Genomic DNA, 15837 nt, shown 5'->3' with positions numbered 1-15837 from the left:
TACAGCCCCTCACCAAAGGCTCCTGCTAACTTTCAGTCTCTCCCATTCCACACCCTAGTGCCAGAAATGTCTCCTGAGGTAGTTATGAACCGCAGTGGGTCTTTGTTACCAACAGAACAGCCCCAAATCATCAGCACTGCATTCTACCCATGCTTGGCTACACCGTCCAATGTGTTTCCCACCACTTTTTTCTATGCATTTTTCCACACATGATTAACTCAAATCATTTCTTTTTTTTTTTTAAAGTTATTTAACATCCCCAAGTTTTAATTTTCTGCTCTGAAAATGAACAGCAGTACCCAGATAGAGATTTGCTAGAGAATAAAAATCTGTTCACAATTTCAAAACCACTCAGCACACGGTCACAGGACACTAACTCAATATTAGTTAATAGCTAGTTAAAATACCTAGCACAGAACCTTGAAATAAATGACTATAAATTGTTGAATATAAAATAGCTATCTTATATTTATATTTTTGCCAAATCATACAATCTAAGCTGATTCCTCCTCTAATCTAATCCTACACTGAGACTGTCAAAGAAATAAAAGATCCAAATTAAGTTAATATCAGCTGATTTCTTTTTTTGTATAGCCAAGACTGGGCTCATCCTCTTATCTCAGCCTCCCAAGCTGGGAACACAGGCATGTATCACCTGGCAGCCCAATTCTTAACAGAATAAATATTAAAAGAATGTAATTTTTCTTGAAAGTTAAATCTTAAAAGAAAACATATCCCTGCCGATCAGTGCCTTCCCCAGAACAAACAGACAGGGACAGGTTGTCACTGCTAGGGAACAACAGCAGACAGTGATCTGTCCACCTGGGCGTCTAAATCTCTCAGCCCAGAGCAAGGCAGTCCCACCCCTCAGGCTGGCTGGATCAGAGGCAGACACGGGACAAGAACTATCTCTCTTCAGCACTCAGAGTCTCTGGAAGTAAGCAGTGCGCAGGTCCCCATACCCACTGCTGAGGTCCTAAGACCACCATGCTCTCTGCTCGACCTGCAGTCTTACTGGCTCAGCATTCTTGGAAGCAGGTAACAGTCTTCTAAATCCTTTTCCTGATCTAACGTAAGTATTGGTTTGCTGCAATTAGATGGGTCCTGTCTGATTCAAGGGCTGTCCAGGAAGGAGGTCCTGAGATGCAGGCGTGAATGATGACTCCAGGAACATTTGCACACAGGTGGCTAACTCCTGTACTGTTTATTCACTCAGTTCCTGTGAACCGTAAAACCACCACTCCTGTACTATCCCCATTCCCTGCTCAATCCAGTACAAACTGAGTTTGTGTTAGGATGCAAGGGTGACAAAATGCAGGAGGAAAGACCAGGAAATGGGACAGGTGGTAGAAGTTGGTTCTCTAGTGACAGAGATAGTGGCAAGTGGAGGAGGAGCCTTTAGCCTTGGAAGGAGAAGGAGCCTCCTGGAGGCAGAGGGCACTGGCTGAGGGAAGTGCTACTTTCATGTGCATCTGACCATGGCTTCACTAAATCACCAGGATACAGCTTCCTCCGCAAATAATGATGACTGGAATGTTTTCAAAACTCCCACTTGACTGACTCTAAAAAGTGTGATTCTCAAGCACTTAGAAAATCTATATTAATAGCAGTGGCTTGTCCAATATGCTCCTTCATTTGAAAACAAGGCTTTCATGACAAAATGGAAAGCATGAAAACATAATGGGGATAATTTTAGTAAACCACAGCTGAAAAGAGATAGAATCAGACAGACTTTTCCTTTCTCCTTCCTCACTGTTTAGCCCACTCACCTGTGCTGTTGTAAAGGACATGAAGATGAAGTGACATGATATTATCATCCACAGGCTTATTTATAATCCCATGAGGAGATATGACCACTTACGCCACTTCCCTGAAGCTTCTACGTTCCAGGTCAGGGCAGATGACACTGAGCCATTTTCCTAAGGCACCAACCTGAGCCTGTCCTCTCTAGTCACTCAGCTTGGGAATAAGTTCATGTGACTTCCTAGTAATGCAGCTTGGATCTCCACAGGCACAAGAAAAGCTGGCTTCCCTCCCACTCTGGAGAGACTGGTTCACTCTAGGAGCACACCTATTCTTAAGGCAGAGCATTCCCTGTTCCCTGAGGGACATTCAGACGAAGAGCAATAAGAACATGGGCCACATGGCCATGACTTTTTCAAAATTCTTTGTATTAGCGAAATTTTTATATTTCTCTGTCCCTGGCAAGAGAATTGCTCTCTTATTGAAGCAAGGATTAAATAAGCACCAAAGATCAAATGCGGTGTTTGTGATTAAACCTGTCCCATTTCTATTGTCAAAATAACCAGTTTTATTAAAATCTGTTGAAGTGTTAATGAGCTTTGGAGCATCCATCAGTGACTATGATGCTAAGACAGCATAAAGAAAAGCACCTAGCTGTGAGGTCCTCATCAACAAGGCATAATGGAGGACCACTTCTGGGCTCTCTCCAGACACTGGCCATAGTTGCTGCTGGCTCAGAAAGATGGGGTGACATCACCGGTAGGAAGGAGAGAAATGTGATTCCTGATGAGGTGAGGACTGGCCTTGGAGCACAGGTGACAGAAAGGACCTTGAGGTACTGCTGAGTGTGTGCTGTGTGGCCTGAGGTTGCTGCCTCACCCACTCACTCCTCTAGCAGCAATCTCTGTTTTTCTAAGTAGTGAAGAGAAATGCACAAGAATGTTCTCCTACTAAGAACATTTTTAAAAAGACTTGAAAAATGCAGAAACAGCTATATGGCGATCCCAACTACTAGGATCATTTGACAAGGCATACATGCTGATTGGGTACTTTTTTCTTTTCTTTCTTTTTTTAATTTTTTTTGCGATACTAGGGTTTGAACTCTGGGCTTTGTGCTTGCTAGGCAGGTGTTCTACCACTTAAGCCATGCCTCCAGACATTTTTGCTTTAGTTATTTTTCAAATAGGTTTTCATGTTCATGCTTGGGCTGTCCTGAACTACAATCCTGTTATTTACCTTTTCTGTATAGCTGGGATTAGAAGAGCACAACACCCAACTTTTTATTGGTTGAAATGTGGTCTGATGAACTTTTTGCCCAGGTTGGCTTTGAATCACAATCCTCCTGATCGCTGCCTCCCTAGTGATTGGAATTACAGATGTGATCCACCATGTCTGACTACAGGATAGATTTGAAAATAGCACTCCAGTTTTCTGTGTTTAAAGTCCTACATTGATTTTCTTTGATGAGCAGATTATCGCGATTTCTACAAAACTTAAAATTTAGAGAGAAATGTTAACATACTAAAAATGTAAAGTTTTGTTTAGAAATAGGTGACTCGATAAAAAGTAGCAAGACTGACCATTCAATGCATTAAAGTATATTACTATTGACTTTTAGCAGAAAGCTAGACACTATTTCATTTTGAGATTTTATAAAAGGAAGAAGAGCTTGAACAGGATCTGGGAGACATTTGTGTGTAGTAAGCTGACTATCTTGGATGCATTTTGGCAAATGGTATCATAATTTAATTGGTGAGATCTTTGCAGGGGTCAGAAACATATTCTATCAAGGCACAGACAGTAATCTCTTTAGTTTTGGGGTCATGTGCCCCTGTCACAACTACTCAACTCTGCTATTAAAGCATAGACCCTATGTAAGTAAATGCACATGGTGTGCTCCAATAACATTTTAGTTAGAAAAACAGGCAATGGGCCAAATGTAGCCAGCAGGAAAACTAGTTGGCAGGAACTTTTTCAGGAAAGCTTTTCCACCAACATAATTCTCTGTTCTTTTAAACTCTAGAACAGAAGAGCCTTAAAGACATGGTTGTTATGATAAAGCCACAGTCTCTGCAGACTAGAATCACCTTGGAAATTGAGAAATTCTATCACCAGGCTACAACCCAGATTGATTAAAGGGAGAGGTCAGCTGTCAGCCTTTTTAAAACATCCATGCACAAGCAAATGTACAGCCAAGGTTGACAACATCTGCGTAAGGTGTTTTGGGCACAATTGTAATTAATTGTTCAGCTGGCACAACTTCAGTTCTTTCTGTCATCATCCAATAGTCTACGAATCTCAAGTCATCTACAGCCAAAGAATAACCTTCTCTTATGGTTTATTGAATGCCAAGTTCTGAAATGAATACTTTGCATAAATGAATTGGCTATTATCATCATCCCCATTGGCCAGTGAAGGAACAAAAGCTTAGAGGTGCTGTATAGCTTGTCTGGACACCACAGCAAGTGTGGAGTCAGAATCCAAACCCAGCTCCAAGCCTGGGAGCTTTTGGGCTCTTCTTCTATCTCCTTCCCTCTAAGGACACGAGAGAAACCCTTTGAGGCTACTGCATAAGCTAAAAGATATCACTACTTCCCAGACTCACTGATCAAAATGTATACTGAGATAATTTAGAACATGTTTTCAGACTATGTAACCACTGCAGGATTCCTATAACTTATTCACACGACATCAAATTGATAAACAGATTCATAGCCTTTCTTCATAGTTTAAGAAAAATTTCTTCTTTAAAAAGATGAGTTCTTAAGTACACTGAGGATGAAGAAAATCCCAGGTACACTAGATAGTATTTAATAGTATTTGTAAATAGATTTGTTTTATTTTTGTCACCTGTGGGACTTTTTAAAAAAACATTAGAGGCGTCAATTCCAGCAACTAGAAGAAAAGCTGGTATAAATTGCTACAAATGCTGAGTCAGGAATGCATTTAAGAAGAAAAAGCTTTATCGCATGAATTTTGGATTTCCGATCATTTAAAAATTCTTTGAAACACTTCCATATGAGTAATGAACTATGAAAACAATGACTCTGGATTAGTAGCAAGTGGTTGGTAACAGGCTAGTAAGCAGTGAAAAACAGAAGCCACTGTGAACACGGATGAGGCATCAGTCAGTGGCCAGCTCAATAATCCCATCAAGGAGTCTGTACAGAATCTGCTGCTGTATTTTTCTGTACCTCCACAAGCTACTGACCTCCCCATATCAGCACAGAACCTCACTTGAGTGGACCTTTCAAGTAAGGTGCTGGCTTACTGGATTTTGAGTAAGAGACAGGTGGTGTCTTCATGCCTGCTTACAAAAAATGGCTGTGTGCTTTTGCTGCAAGATTTTACCAAATATATTTCTAAGATTCAGGGTGAAGGGAGAGGTGCCATTCTTCAATTCCAAATACAGTGATTACCACAGTGAGCCACTATAGCAGCCTCTAAGTCTCACCTCCATCCAATTCTGTCTAGTGTACTACTATGTAGAATTTCTAATGGCCCACTTCCATGAATAAGGCAACATTTATTATAAACACAGGTGTTGTTTCTACTCAAATAAAGTTATTACAGTTGATCCAACTTATACAGTGATTTGCTTGCTAAACCCTCCCTTGAACGACTGGAATAAGTAGATCACTGTTCTCAAACAGAATCTGGTATTCAATGTTATGATTTATTTTGTTAGGGCACCGAAGTCCTCAAAACTGCTTAGGGCCTCCTTTTGTTTTTGTTTCTAACAAAATCAATTATGTTCAAAGATGAAGTCAGCACCCAAGGTTTCTGGGGTAATAAAAAGAGAGGAAGTGTTCAGTTGCTTAGGACTGAAGATTATTAACTAGTTTTAAATATAACAGAAAAGCCAAAGCTCCAGGGAAAAGCAAAAAAAAAGTCCAAGGTCAGCAGCTACTGGGGATTTACATTTCACAGCTTCGAAAAGAAGTTTCCAAGTTCATAAGGTCAGAGAGTTACATTTTAGCTCTGCCAATCAGGATGAGATACAGCCAGTGCTTTCATCACACCTCACAAATCTGGAAAATCTTTCACCACCGGCAGACCCAGGAGACATCATCAGATAAAATATCAGCACATCAGACAGTTTATAATCTCAAGATGTTGGATAATGTTCCACATGTACTTTTTTCTTTCTCCTTTCAACCAACAAGAATGCTTGCAGCAGACAGCCGCCAGGCATACACTTCAGCATCAAAACGGGAGACATTTTATCGCTCAGGGGCCACAGATGTGCCCGTGACTCTGAAGCCTTAACTTATGACTGCCTTAAAAGTCTTAAATTGGGACATGGATGATGAATTAAAGTTCAGGGAAATGCTTTCTTCATCTATCTGGCAGCCGATGACACATTTAGTACTCTTTATATGCTATCTGTCCCAAAGAAAATGCTGTGATTTAAGCATACTAAGCATTCCTGCAGATGAGTTTTCAGCTAGATCGACAGGACACTAGGGAGCCTGGGCAGAAGAAAGATATCACAGGCCAAGGTCAAGGAGAAAAATCAGGAAGATGAGGATTAAGAGAAGAAGAAAACAATGTCAGTGGTGGTGGTGGATTCTAGGCTTTGAAGAATGGGGAAAGAATGGGCAGGGAGTGATCAGGCTGGAGAACAAGAGAACTGGAAAGAGAACAAAGCAATAAAACTGATGAGGTGAGAGACTTTGATAAGCCCTCAGAGAGAAGGATGAACAGGAAGCTTGGGGAGGACAGGATAGGGGAAGAGGGGCAGCCTAAGGTAGAAACTTGGGGTGACTGAAAGTTGAAGAGAGAATTGGTGTGGTAGCCAGAGCTAAAAATGGCCTCCGCCAGACTTACTTCCTGATTTTTCACACTTTTGTGTAGTCTCCCCCCATGATGAATTGGCTTAAGTGTGTGAATCCTAAACCGTTATGGAAATGATGGGGTCTAGTTTCCAAAGCTAGGTTATGAAAATAAGAATTTCTGTATGGCAGTCCCTACTTCTGATCATTTGGTTCTGGGAAAAACCAACTGCCATGTTCTGAGAACAGTCAAACCAATTGATGGAAAGGTCCACAGGGTGAGAAACCAAGGCCTCCAGAGTGCCACCAACCTACTAGAGAAGGAGGGAGTCACCTTGGAAGTGGTTTCTCCATTCCCATCAAGCCTTCAGTCAACTGCAGCCCTGGTATGCATGGGGTCAGTAGATCAAAGAACCTGAGCCACAATCACCATTCTGATTCTGACCCACAAAAATGTGTGAGAAAACAAATTTTATTGTGTGTTAAGTTCCTAATTGCAGGATTATTTGTTCCTAACAGTCATGTGTAAATAAGTAATGGGAAATACAGAAGGCAGGAAAGCAGAGGTGAAGGGTAGAGTTGGGAAGGAGTCAGTAATGGAGAGAAAGGCACAGGAGGCAATACAATGTGGAGTCTCTCAGTCCAGTCCTGCTCCCTGCTCCTCCCTCCATCAGCTACAGATCCCAGAAGCACTTCCTAATAACCCTCCTGAACCTTGAACTCCATCTCATAGTCTACTTCCCAGGGAGCCTGACCTGCAACAAGACCCTGGAATCTGTATTATCAATAAGACACCCCATCCTAGGAGATGTGACCTGTAGCCTCCTGGCATCCATGAAAGGTACTCTGGATGCATGAGCACTGAACATTTTCACTTTCTTGGGGCCAGGAACCCTTTCTCAGAACATTTTTTAAATACATAAAACAGGCTGGAAGCATAGCTCAAGTGGAGTGCTTGCCTAGCAAATGCAAGGTCCTGAGTTCAAACTCCAGTACTATTCTGCCCCCAAAGTTGTATAAAATACATAAAATAGACATAGTTATAAAAGGAAAAAAAACTCAGAGTCTGACTTCTCTCATGTTCACTTTCCTTCTTGCACATTATTGCATGTTAATATTTTTGGAAGTGAAACTTCCTTTAAGTGAAAACCCGAAGTTTATAGTAAGAATACTACAGCTACTCAGAGTGCTTTCTCTGTATTAATTTCATTTTTATTCAGTGCAGTCAGAAAGAGGTCCCATGAAGCCTCTTTTCGCAGATAAGGGTGATGTGATTTGCCCAAGGTCACACTGCTTGTGAGTGGCCATGTCAATACCAAACCTAGAAGCTCTGATTGCACAGCCCATGCTTCTAAGCTCCACCACCACCTGTGTGGGCCTCCAAATGAGGGAGGGCACTCAGCTTAGAGGGGGCTCCAGTCTTCGCTCAGGTTTAAGGCTCTCTGTGTGGCTGCACACCAGGAGACAGTGGTTCCATCTTAATCCTCTGGCCTAACTGCACCATAGACGTTTGTCTTGGCTGCTTAGGCTTAAAAAAGACAGGTTGGAATATTTACAGAATTATTTAATAACTAAAGGGAGATGAAAGAAAAATAAACAAGAGTCCCAAGAGGGTATGCACCTTTGTAATATTGGCCTAATAAAAATTGGCCCGAGTCAGCCTCACTGCAAACTTCCTACTTGCCAGACCATGGAAAGGAGCTGGGAGCCACTGTGGTAGTGTGGGAGCCTGCAGTGTCTCTTTTCTAAGTAACAACCACTATAAGTGGCCTTGCCCTTTAGGAAAACCAGATTTCCTGATCCTAAACAAAAGGGAAGCCAAGTTTTAATACCCAGGGAATTAGTTTTAGGGTACAGGCCCAACAGGAACCTGCTGGGTGGCCCTAGCCTTTCATAACTCATAAATTTCTGGCCTGACAATGTTGCCCCCAATCATATTTAATAGCCTGGCCTTGATTTCTCACCGTGTCCTCAGGCTGGCAGTGCTTAAAGCACAGACTCTGTTTTCAAATCCAAGCTGAGCCTCTATGCCAACAGTGTGGCAGGCTCACTATCCACCACCACCTCATTCCCAAGTAACCCTGGCATTTATTTGCTGGGCCTGGACCACAGTTTCCAGCTGTGACAATCTTAACCATACTCAGCTCTATTGCTGGCTTCCAAAGAAAACCATAGCTAACCCACTGCGAACCTCATCGTTTTATGAAAGCTTTGTAGAATTAGGAAGAAATGCTAGGCATGCATTATACAGACTGGTTCACTTTCAAGAGATCCCATTAGATGTTAGTACTTTCCCCAGGAAGAGCTGCCAACAGGTGATCTTCTCTATCTTTCCACCTCCTTCATCCAGCCTCTTCCTCTCCCCAGGACTTCCTTCCCTCCTTGCCCCTCTCCCATTTAATCCCCGTCTTTGCATCTGTCTTAACCCAGGTACCACAGAGCACAGCTCATCAGTATCCAAAACACAAGCTTCCTTCTGGGGGGCCTGAGTGAGAGCCACTGAAGTAGGATCACCAGTGACAGGGGAAAGTCAGAACCACAGAGGTTAGAGACAGTCCCTGAAATGGCCAGAGACCCCAGCCAGCTCAAGGGACCCTGAGCTAGTCAAGTCACGTCTCAGAACCTCTGTGCAAACGAGGATTACACTAAAAGGTCTGAGAATATTTCCAGCTTTCACATTCTACAGCTTTAGATAAGTACTGTCAAAGACTCTCTCCTTAACCAAAACTTTATTCCAGCTTCTCGGAGTTCTCCACTTCAAAAGACCCACTTTGGAGTTCCCTCCCTATCCCTGCAAAATCCAATCTGATCAAGAATCCTGCCCGGTCCCAGTATCTGACTTTGATATAATATCCTGGCCTGCATTTTGCAGCAATCCTACCAAGTTAGTTTGGCCAGAAACCCCTTATCCTTGATGCTTCCTCTTAGTAATCTCCTATCCTGATCCCCCCTACTCCTTGGTCATAAATCTCCACGTGTTCTGGCTGGCATCAGGGTTGAGTCCAAGCTTTCTCCCTCTTGCCAGAGCCCATTGCAGTGGGTAATTCATTTTCTCCTTTAATACTACCTAGACAAGACCAAAAAATCATAACTGAGGTTGCTATAATTTGGATCTTAAGTGTCTCCCAAAAGTCCATGTGGTGCAGGCTTGCTTCCCTGGGAGGCACCATGGGAAGATGGTGGAAAATCTTCCATGTAGGGGAGGTCTTTAGATCATTGGTCATGTGGCCTCAAAGGGGACTGCGGACTCTGGTCCCTTCCTCTCTTCTTTTGGTTCCGGCTAATGAGGTGAGGAATGTTGCTCTGCCATCATGTTCCGAGCCATCACAGGTCCAAAAGCAATTGGGCCAACAGAACATGAAGTGAAACCTACAAAACTGTCTTTTCTTCTTATAAGTTGATCATCTCAGCTATTTTGTTAGAGTAACAGAAGACTGAATAGCACAGAGGTACAATTAACCCTCAGTTTGTCCTGACATTTTGGGTTTGAAGAACCTTTATTACTTGGTCACCACTTTAACTTTTAGACTATCACTCTGCAAAAATTATTAAGTTTGAAGAAAGCTGTGCTTCTTTTACTGGCTTTGGTCCAGTCTTTCAAGGAGTATGATCTTTTATGACTGCATATGAAGGAAGTAGAGTCAGTTTCTTCATAAGGGTAGTAAGACAACCATACAGACTTTTTGTGGAAAAGGAGGCTGCTTACATATTTTTCATACCTTTTATCATTTCTCATGAGTAAACAAAAGTGTCACTAATACTCTGATCAGAGACTAACATCATACTTATCACCTTATCTTCATTTTTAGTTCTTTCAATGTCTCTACTAAAATATAAAAATAATTATCAGAAATTGGCCCAAAGGAGGGAAATTGTGACAGAACATCAACACATTCAAATCACCTTTCATATCGCTTCTCCCTGGTAAGTAAGGACCAAAGCCTGGCTTGATTTGCTTGCTTCTGTCAATTCTCTGATTCTTTGGGAAAAGATTACCTATCCCTAAGGCCATTACAGCATCTAACTAGGATAAATAGTTCTTACCCATGAAAAACACGCCTCCATCATCACACATTCCCTCTTAATTGATCTTAATAAGCCATTTTAAATGAAGGGGACGGGAAAAGCATAGTACTAACACATGGTAATTATCTGTAATTCTCCATTTGTAATGTCACTGAATAGACCAAATGATTCAAATGCTGACTAGAGCCTTTCAATGACATCAAAATTAGGGGATTCAGTACAGTAAAGTTACTTGACTACAAACCTTGTTTTCATCCCAAAGAAAATATATGCCACATATTGTTGAGAACTGAAATGAGTTGAAATTTTTACAAGGCAGTACCCATGAGAATAGGCAGTGGTTAGACACATTTGGCATTGTGTGGCAATCTGTGTGGCAGAGAATCATTTAGCTACTAATATTTAAAATGAGATTCGGTGATTCAAACTCAGTCTTAAAGTGGGAGGATGAGAAAGACGTCCCTGGGTTTTGGTTTTTTTTTTTTTTTTTTTTCAATTTAAAATAACTATAATCCTAGCATTTTGGAGGTCATAGAAAATCAATCACTCTTACTTAACAGATGAGAAAAAAGAAAACACAGAGGAGGTCTCATAGCTGTTAACAATACCTGCAGACCTCAGGCGTGGTGGAGTAGGGGTGGAGGTGTGTTGTGAAAAGAACACGACTCTTTATTTTACTTATAATCTCATTTCAGTCTTGACCAGAAACAACAGTTCCCTTAATCAACAACTGATGTGTCTTCTTCTCTCTTGGCATGAATAACTAATCAGTGATCACTTCTTGGGTGATCCATGCTGAGGTTACTTTCCGTAGTAATTAAAATGTACCTAGCATAGAAAGGAGAAGTTTACCTGAGGTTTCAGCAATAATGAAATTTATTGCCATGGTTTTAAAATTCCACAAATCTTCACACCATAAATGCAAGTGATCTTGTGCCAGTATGTATGAATGTAAAGGAGTGCTTGTGTACACAGAGAATTACTACGTATTTCCTTGAAACAGTAGATGACAAGTCCTGAAGCTGTGGGCTTAGTTGCTAATAAACAGCCATCAACTGACCAAGTACAAACACAGAAAAGGACAATCTTGGGCATGGAGATGAGAAAAGACTAATTACAGATGGGACCCCCATGTTACTAGTGGAAAGTACATAGAGGGGGAAGGTGTCCACAGTAAGCAAGGTTTCCTACCTGATAGCTACATGCAGCCCTAGGTGGAGACTTCCACCCTGGCTGGGGGCAAGATGACGGACTTTTGCTTGGGCTTACTGGAAAGCTTGCACTGGGTTTGTCCCAGATTAACAACCAGCATAGGAGTCACTGCTTCTGAATTAACAAATGACAACTGAAACTAGAAAGGAGGTGACTCAAAGTCAATCACTTTTTACTTTAATTCTGTTAATAACAGTATTTCCAATCTACTATGGAAAAAATAAGCTGGAGAAGAAGTCTGAAACTATTAAACTGACTGTGATTTTCATTTTATACAATTTTTTTTTTGGAAACTGACAATTTAGAATTCCATCAAAACACATTATAAATTGATCTAAGCCAATTTAGTACCTCAGAAAAGTGCCTGGTTGTTTTGTTAATTAGAAGTAAGTGAGAGCTTATTTACTCTTATCCCCAAACTTACTCTGTATTCCAAATTCAGCTGAGGCACAAAAGCAAGCAGGCATGAAAAAGCACAATGTATCTTTTTCTTGGTAGAATTTCTCTTTTTGTTCTCAGGTTCTTACATGAGCAGCACTTAAGTTCACTCATACGCTCACCATTCTCATGACAGGACAAGCAAACTTCACAGTTGGAGAGTGAATCTGGGGGAACCTCAGAGCTCTCTTCATGTGTGTCAGGTGCCAAGTTTGACAGGTTCTGATTCCTTATTTTCAGAAGGGTGGTGGGCCCTTATCATTCATTTTACTAATAAAATATACCTTTCAACATTCTTAAAATACAGAAAACCTCCCCAACCATATTTAAAGTGTCTAGCAAATCAATTTTGGAGAATGCATTCCTAATAATGATATATCAGCCAAACATATTTTGGGAGTCACAGTCAATTTACAGAGCCGTACGGACACAGTACATGTTTCAGGATTCTCAGAGACCTCTGCCATACAATCTGATTGTTCCTATATAGAAAATCTTCAATATTTAAACCCAATTAGTTACTGCTATTTTTTCCAGCCACATTTTATAAATTCAAATCCTTGGGAGCTACTAAGCAACTAAAACTTATCAAAATTTTGACAATTCAGTTTTCCCCATCATTCTCCTCCCTCCGTATTAGATAAGTGCCCATTAAACCAACTGCAAATCGTGTTGCTACTGTTTATATTTTTTTAGGACATCATAGTCAACATCTAAGACTTATTTCTAAGTTCTTCATCAAAAATGAACACGTATCTTCTTATGTTACCACTTGTGGGTATGTATGCTATATTCACATTTCACTCCATTTTGATTCAACAAAGTAAAATTATGTTAGCCATGTTAAAATTATGACTCAAAATAAGACTTTAAAAAGAATTACATATTTACCACAGCAAATCCTTTTGATAATAGTTGGAAAAGGGCTTATTTGCTTGTTTTTGAGACTAGTCTTGCTATGTAGCCCAGTCTCTCTAGAACTCACTTTGTAACCTCAAATTCCTCATCCTTCTGTCTTAGCCTCTTGATCTAAGAGGTGTGAACTACCGTACCCGGCTTGGAGAAGTATGCACTGTGCTTTACCTCATTATAGTCAACCCTAACCACAACCTCACATTCTCACTTTACGGATGAGAGCAGTTAACGAGGTTGGCCAAAATTACAACAGGATAGGGCATCCAGCACAAAGTCAGGTCTGCCTGACTCCAAATCCTACACTTGCTCCTTTTTTTTTTTTTTTTTTTTTTTTTTAGAACACACTCACATCCTCAAACAAATTAAACTGTTAAATTATACAACTCAAACGAACAAAAATCATACGAACATGCCACATATCCTATTTCATACCTTTAATCCTCTGAAGCTTCCTGGGCTAGTTGGAGAAGAACTGGAGGATTTTGTAGATTTGGGAGTAGAAAGTTGGCTGCTGGGAGTCCCGTTAACTGACCATGAGACAACAAAAGGAGATAGAGATCATCAAAACCCCAAACAACCAGATTGCATAAAAACACTAAGTACATGCACATTACAGCTCCAGTAAAGCTTCAATTCATTTAAAGCTTAAAGCAGATGATAAATCAGCAAAAAGCAAAAATAATGTATCTTATTGCATTACAGACAAAATCAGACAAGGAGTGAAACTAGAATTTTTTTTCAACAATCATTTTCCAACAGTGGCACAAATGAATATATAAGACATTATGGAATTAGAGGTGTGGATGAGAACTTGTCCACACAAACTGCCTGCCCAATTTGTAGAGAAGTGACTGGTTCTTATATTTGCAATGGTTTATGATGAAGGCTGTTCCGTAACCCCCAATTTATCTACTACTGTAGTGTGTACCAACCTGAATGACCAAAAAGTTCTTATAGCTCTCCTAAATCAACTCCACCTTAATCCAAACATTTCTTTGTGCATTCAGGTTTTGGTTTTGGTGCTGAGTATTGAACCCAGGGTTTCATGCATGCTAAGCATGACCTTTTTCCTTATACTAACTACTTATTTGCTTAAAGTCAAAAAAGATATTCAACTTTCTTTTTAACTATGCTAGTTACTTCTAATTCTTCCATCTTCTTTATGAACTAACTTCTCCATTAGTAGAAAATGCTGCTAGTTTTCTATATACCCCCTCCAAACCTCCATACGTTTCTTTGGTTGAAACCTGGAATTAGCTCCTATGCTAGGAAGAGTATGGCCTCACTGTTTAGGGGGGAAATTTAACTCACAGGCCCTAATGTACAGAATTCTGGTCAAACATTTCAGTATGACTCATGTCCATTCCTAACTGTATTGCCTGGACATATTTCTATGGTGATTTCACAAAGCTGGTAGTTAGCATGTGGGATTAAAACATATTTTTCTTCTCTAAAGACAATTTGTAATGCCTCCTTATTATTAACCTTTAAAGCTTTTGACCAAAGTAGATAAAAAAATGTCTTTCATTTTTATAAAAAGTCCTTTAAAAAACATGGGGGAGCATCTAACTATTATTTTAGATGACACCCATAAGTATAGAAAGTCAAATGCAGAGATGAATGTCCTGACTAGGTGATTCAAAAAGTGAGCACCAGTTCTTGAGTGGAGGCTGAAATTCTGGATCAAGGAGTATTTATGATTAGACAAATCATCCGTAAACAGGGACGTCACATAAAGTTCATAAAATCACATTTGTTTATTGTTCTGCTCATTTAAAAATTCCGTAAACATAACTTTTTCCAGTTATTTTAAAGTTCCCAAATTTTAACTTTTCTAACTCTAAAACATTCATCCAGTTATCTAGATTTCTATACCAAATACATGTGGTACTTAAAATACCAGTATGACACATGTAACTCTACAATTAATTAGAAACACTGCAGAGTTTTCTAGTCATTTCTTAATTAAGTTAATTTCAATTAATATTCTTTCTTTTAAAATTTTTCTTTAAAAGGTAGAGTGCAAAGGATTTTTAAAAGTGGTAAAACTACTCTGTATAATAGTATAATGGCAGATACATATCACCACAAACTTGCTCAAATCACAGAATATATATATCAAGAGTGAACCCTAATGTTACCTTGGGTAACAATGATGTGTGGACTGTAAAAAATGTACCCCACTCTCGCAGGGGATAATGACAATAGGGAGGTTCTGTTTGTTAGCAGACAGGGGATACACAGAAAAACCTGTACCTTTTGCTTGGATTTGTTGTGAATTTAAAACCTAAATAATACTCTCTTAAAAAAAAAATCTCTCTCAAGGAGATTCATATAAAGTAGAGATTATTATGGGCAAAAACTAATAAATATGCTGGGAGCTAAGACTGAATTTCACTTTTTTTTTTAAAACTCCATCCCACATAACCAGTTCCTAGTCAAGCAGTCTTATGAGCTTTCACTGGATGCCACACTGACAGCAAAGGCTTCCTTGAAATGGTGACAGAAAAAGCACAAAGGGAAAACGAACAGTTCTTCACATGGGGACACTGTTCTCTAAATATCTACCCTCTGCTTCAGCATGGTTTCTTTCTTATCAAAACTCACTGCCAGGGATGTACCCCATGGCAAAAACCACATGTCCATACCTTCCCCCAACGCTTCCCATCCTAAGGAGGCACTAGTCTCATGTACTCCTCTCAGTCTCAGTAGCATTTGGAAGGTTTTA

The 15837-nt window shown here is 40.2% G+C and overlaps 1 protein-coding gene across 4 annotated transcripts in view; it reads right to left on the bottom strand.

Moving 5' to 3' along the window:
* Dclk2 (doublecortin like kinase 2) overlaps positions 1-15837 on the bottom strand; it is a 155948-nt gene that overhangs the window by 33148 nt on the left and 106963 nt on the right. For all 4 annotated transcript variants that reach the window (XM_020155277.2, XM_020155263.2, XM_020155270.2 and 1 more), the window contains one exon: positions 13542-13636. In XM_020155277.2, the coding sequence (XP_020010866.2) occupies positions 13542-13636 (95 nt within the window). The remainder of the gene's footprint in view (positions 1-13541; positions 13637-15837) is intronic.

Source organism: Castor canadensis, chromosome 9 (genome assembly GCF_047511655.1).
Source record: "Castor canadensis chromosome 9, mCasCan1.hap1v2, whole genome shotgun sequence".
Taxonomy (NCBI): domain Eukaryota; kingdom Metazoa; phylum Chordata; class Mammalia; order Rodentia; family Castoridae; genus Castor; species Castor canadensis.
The sequence above is the reverse complement of the archived record's forward strand: the minus strand, read 5'-3'. Positions and strand labels throughout refer to the sequence as shown.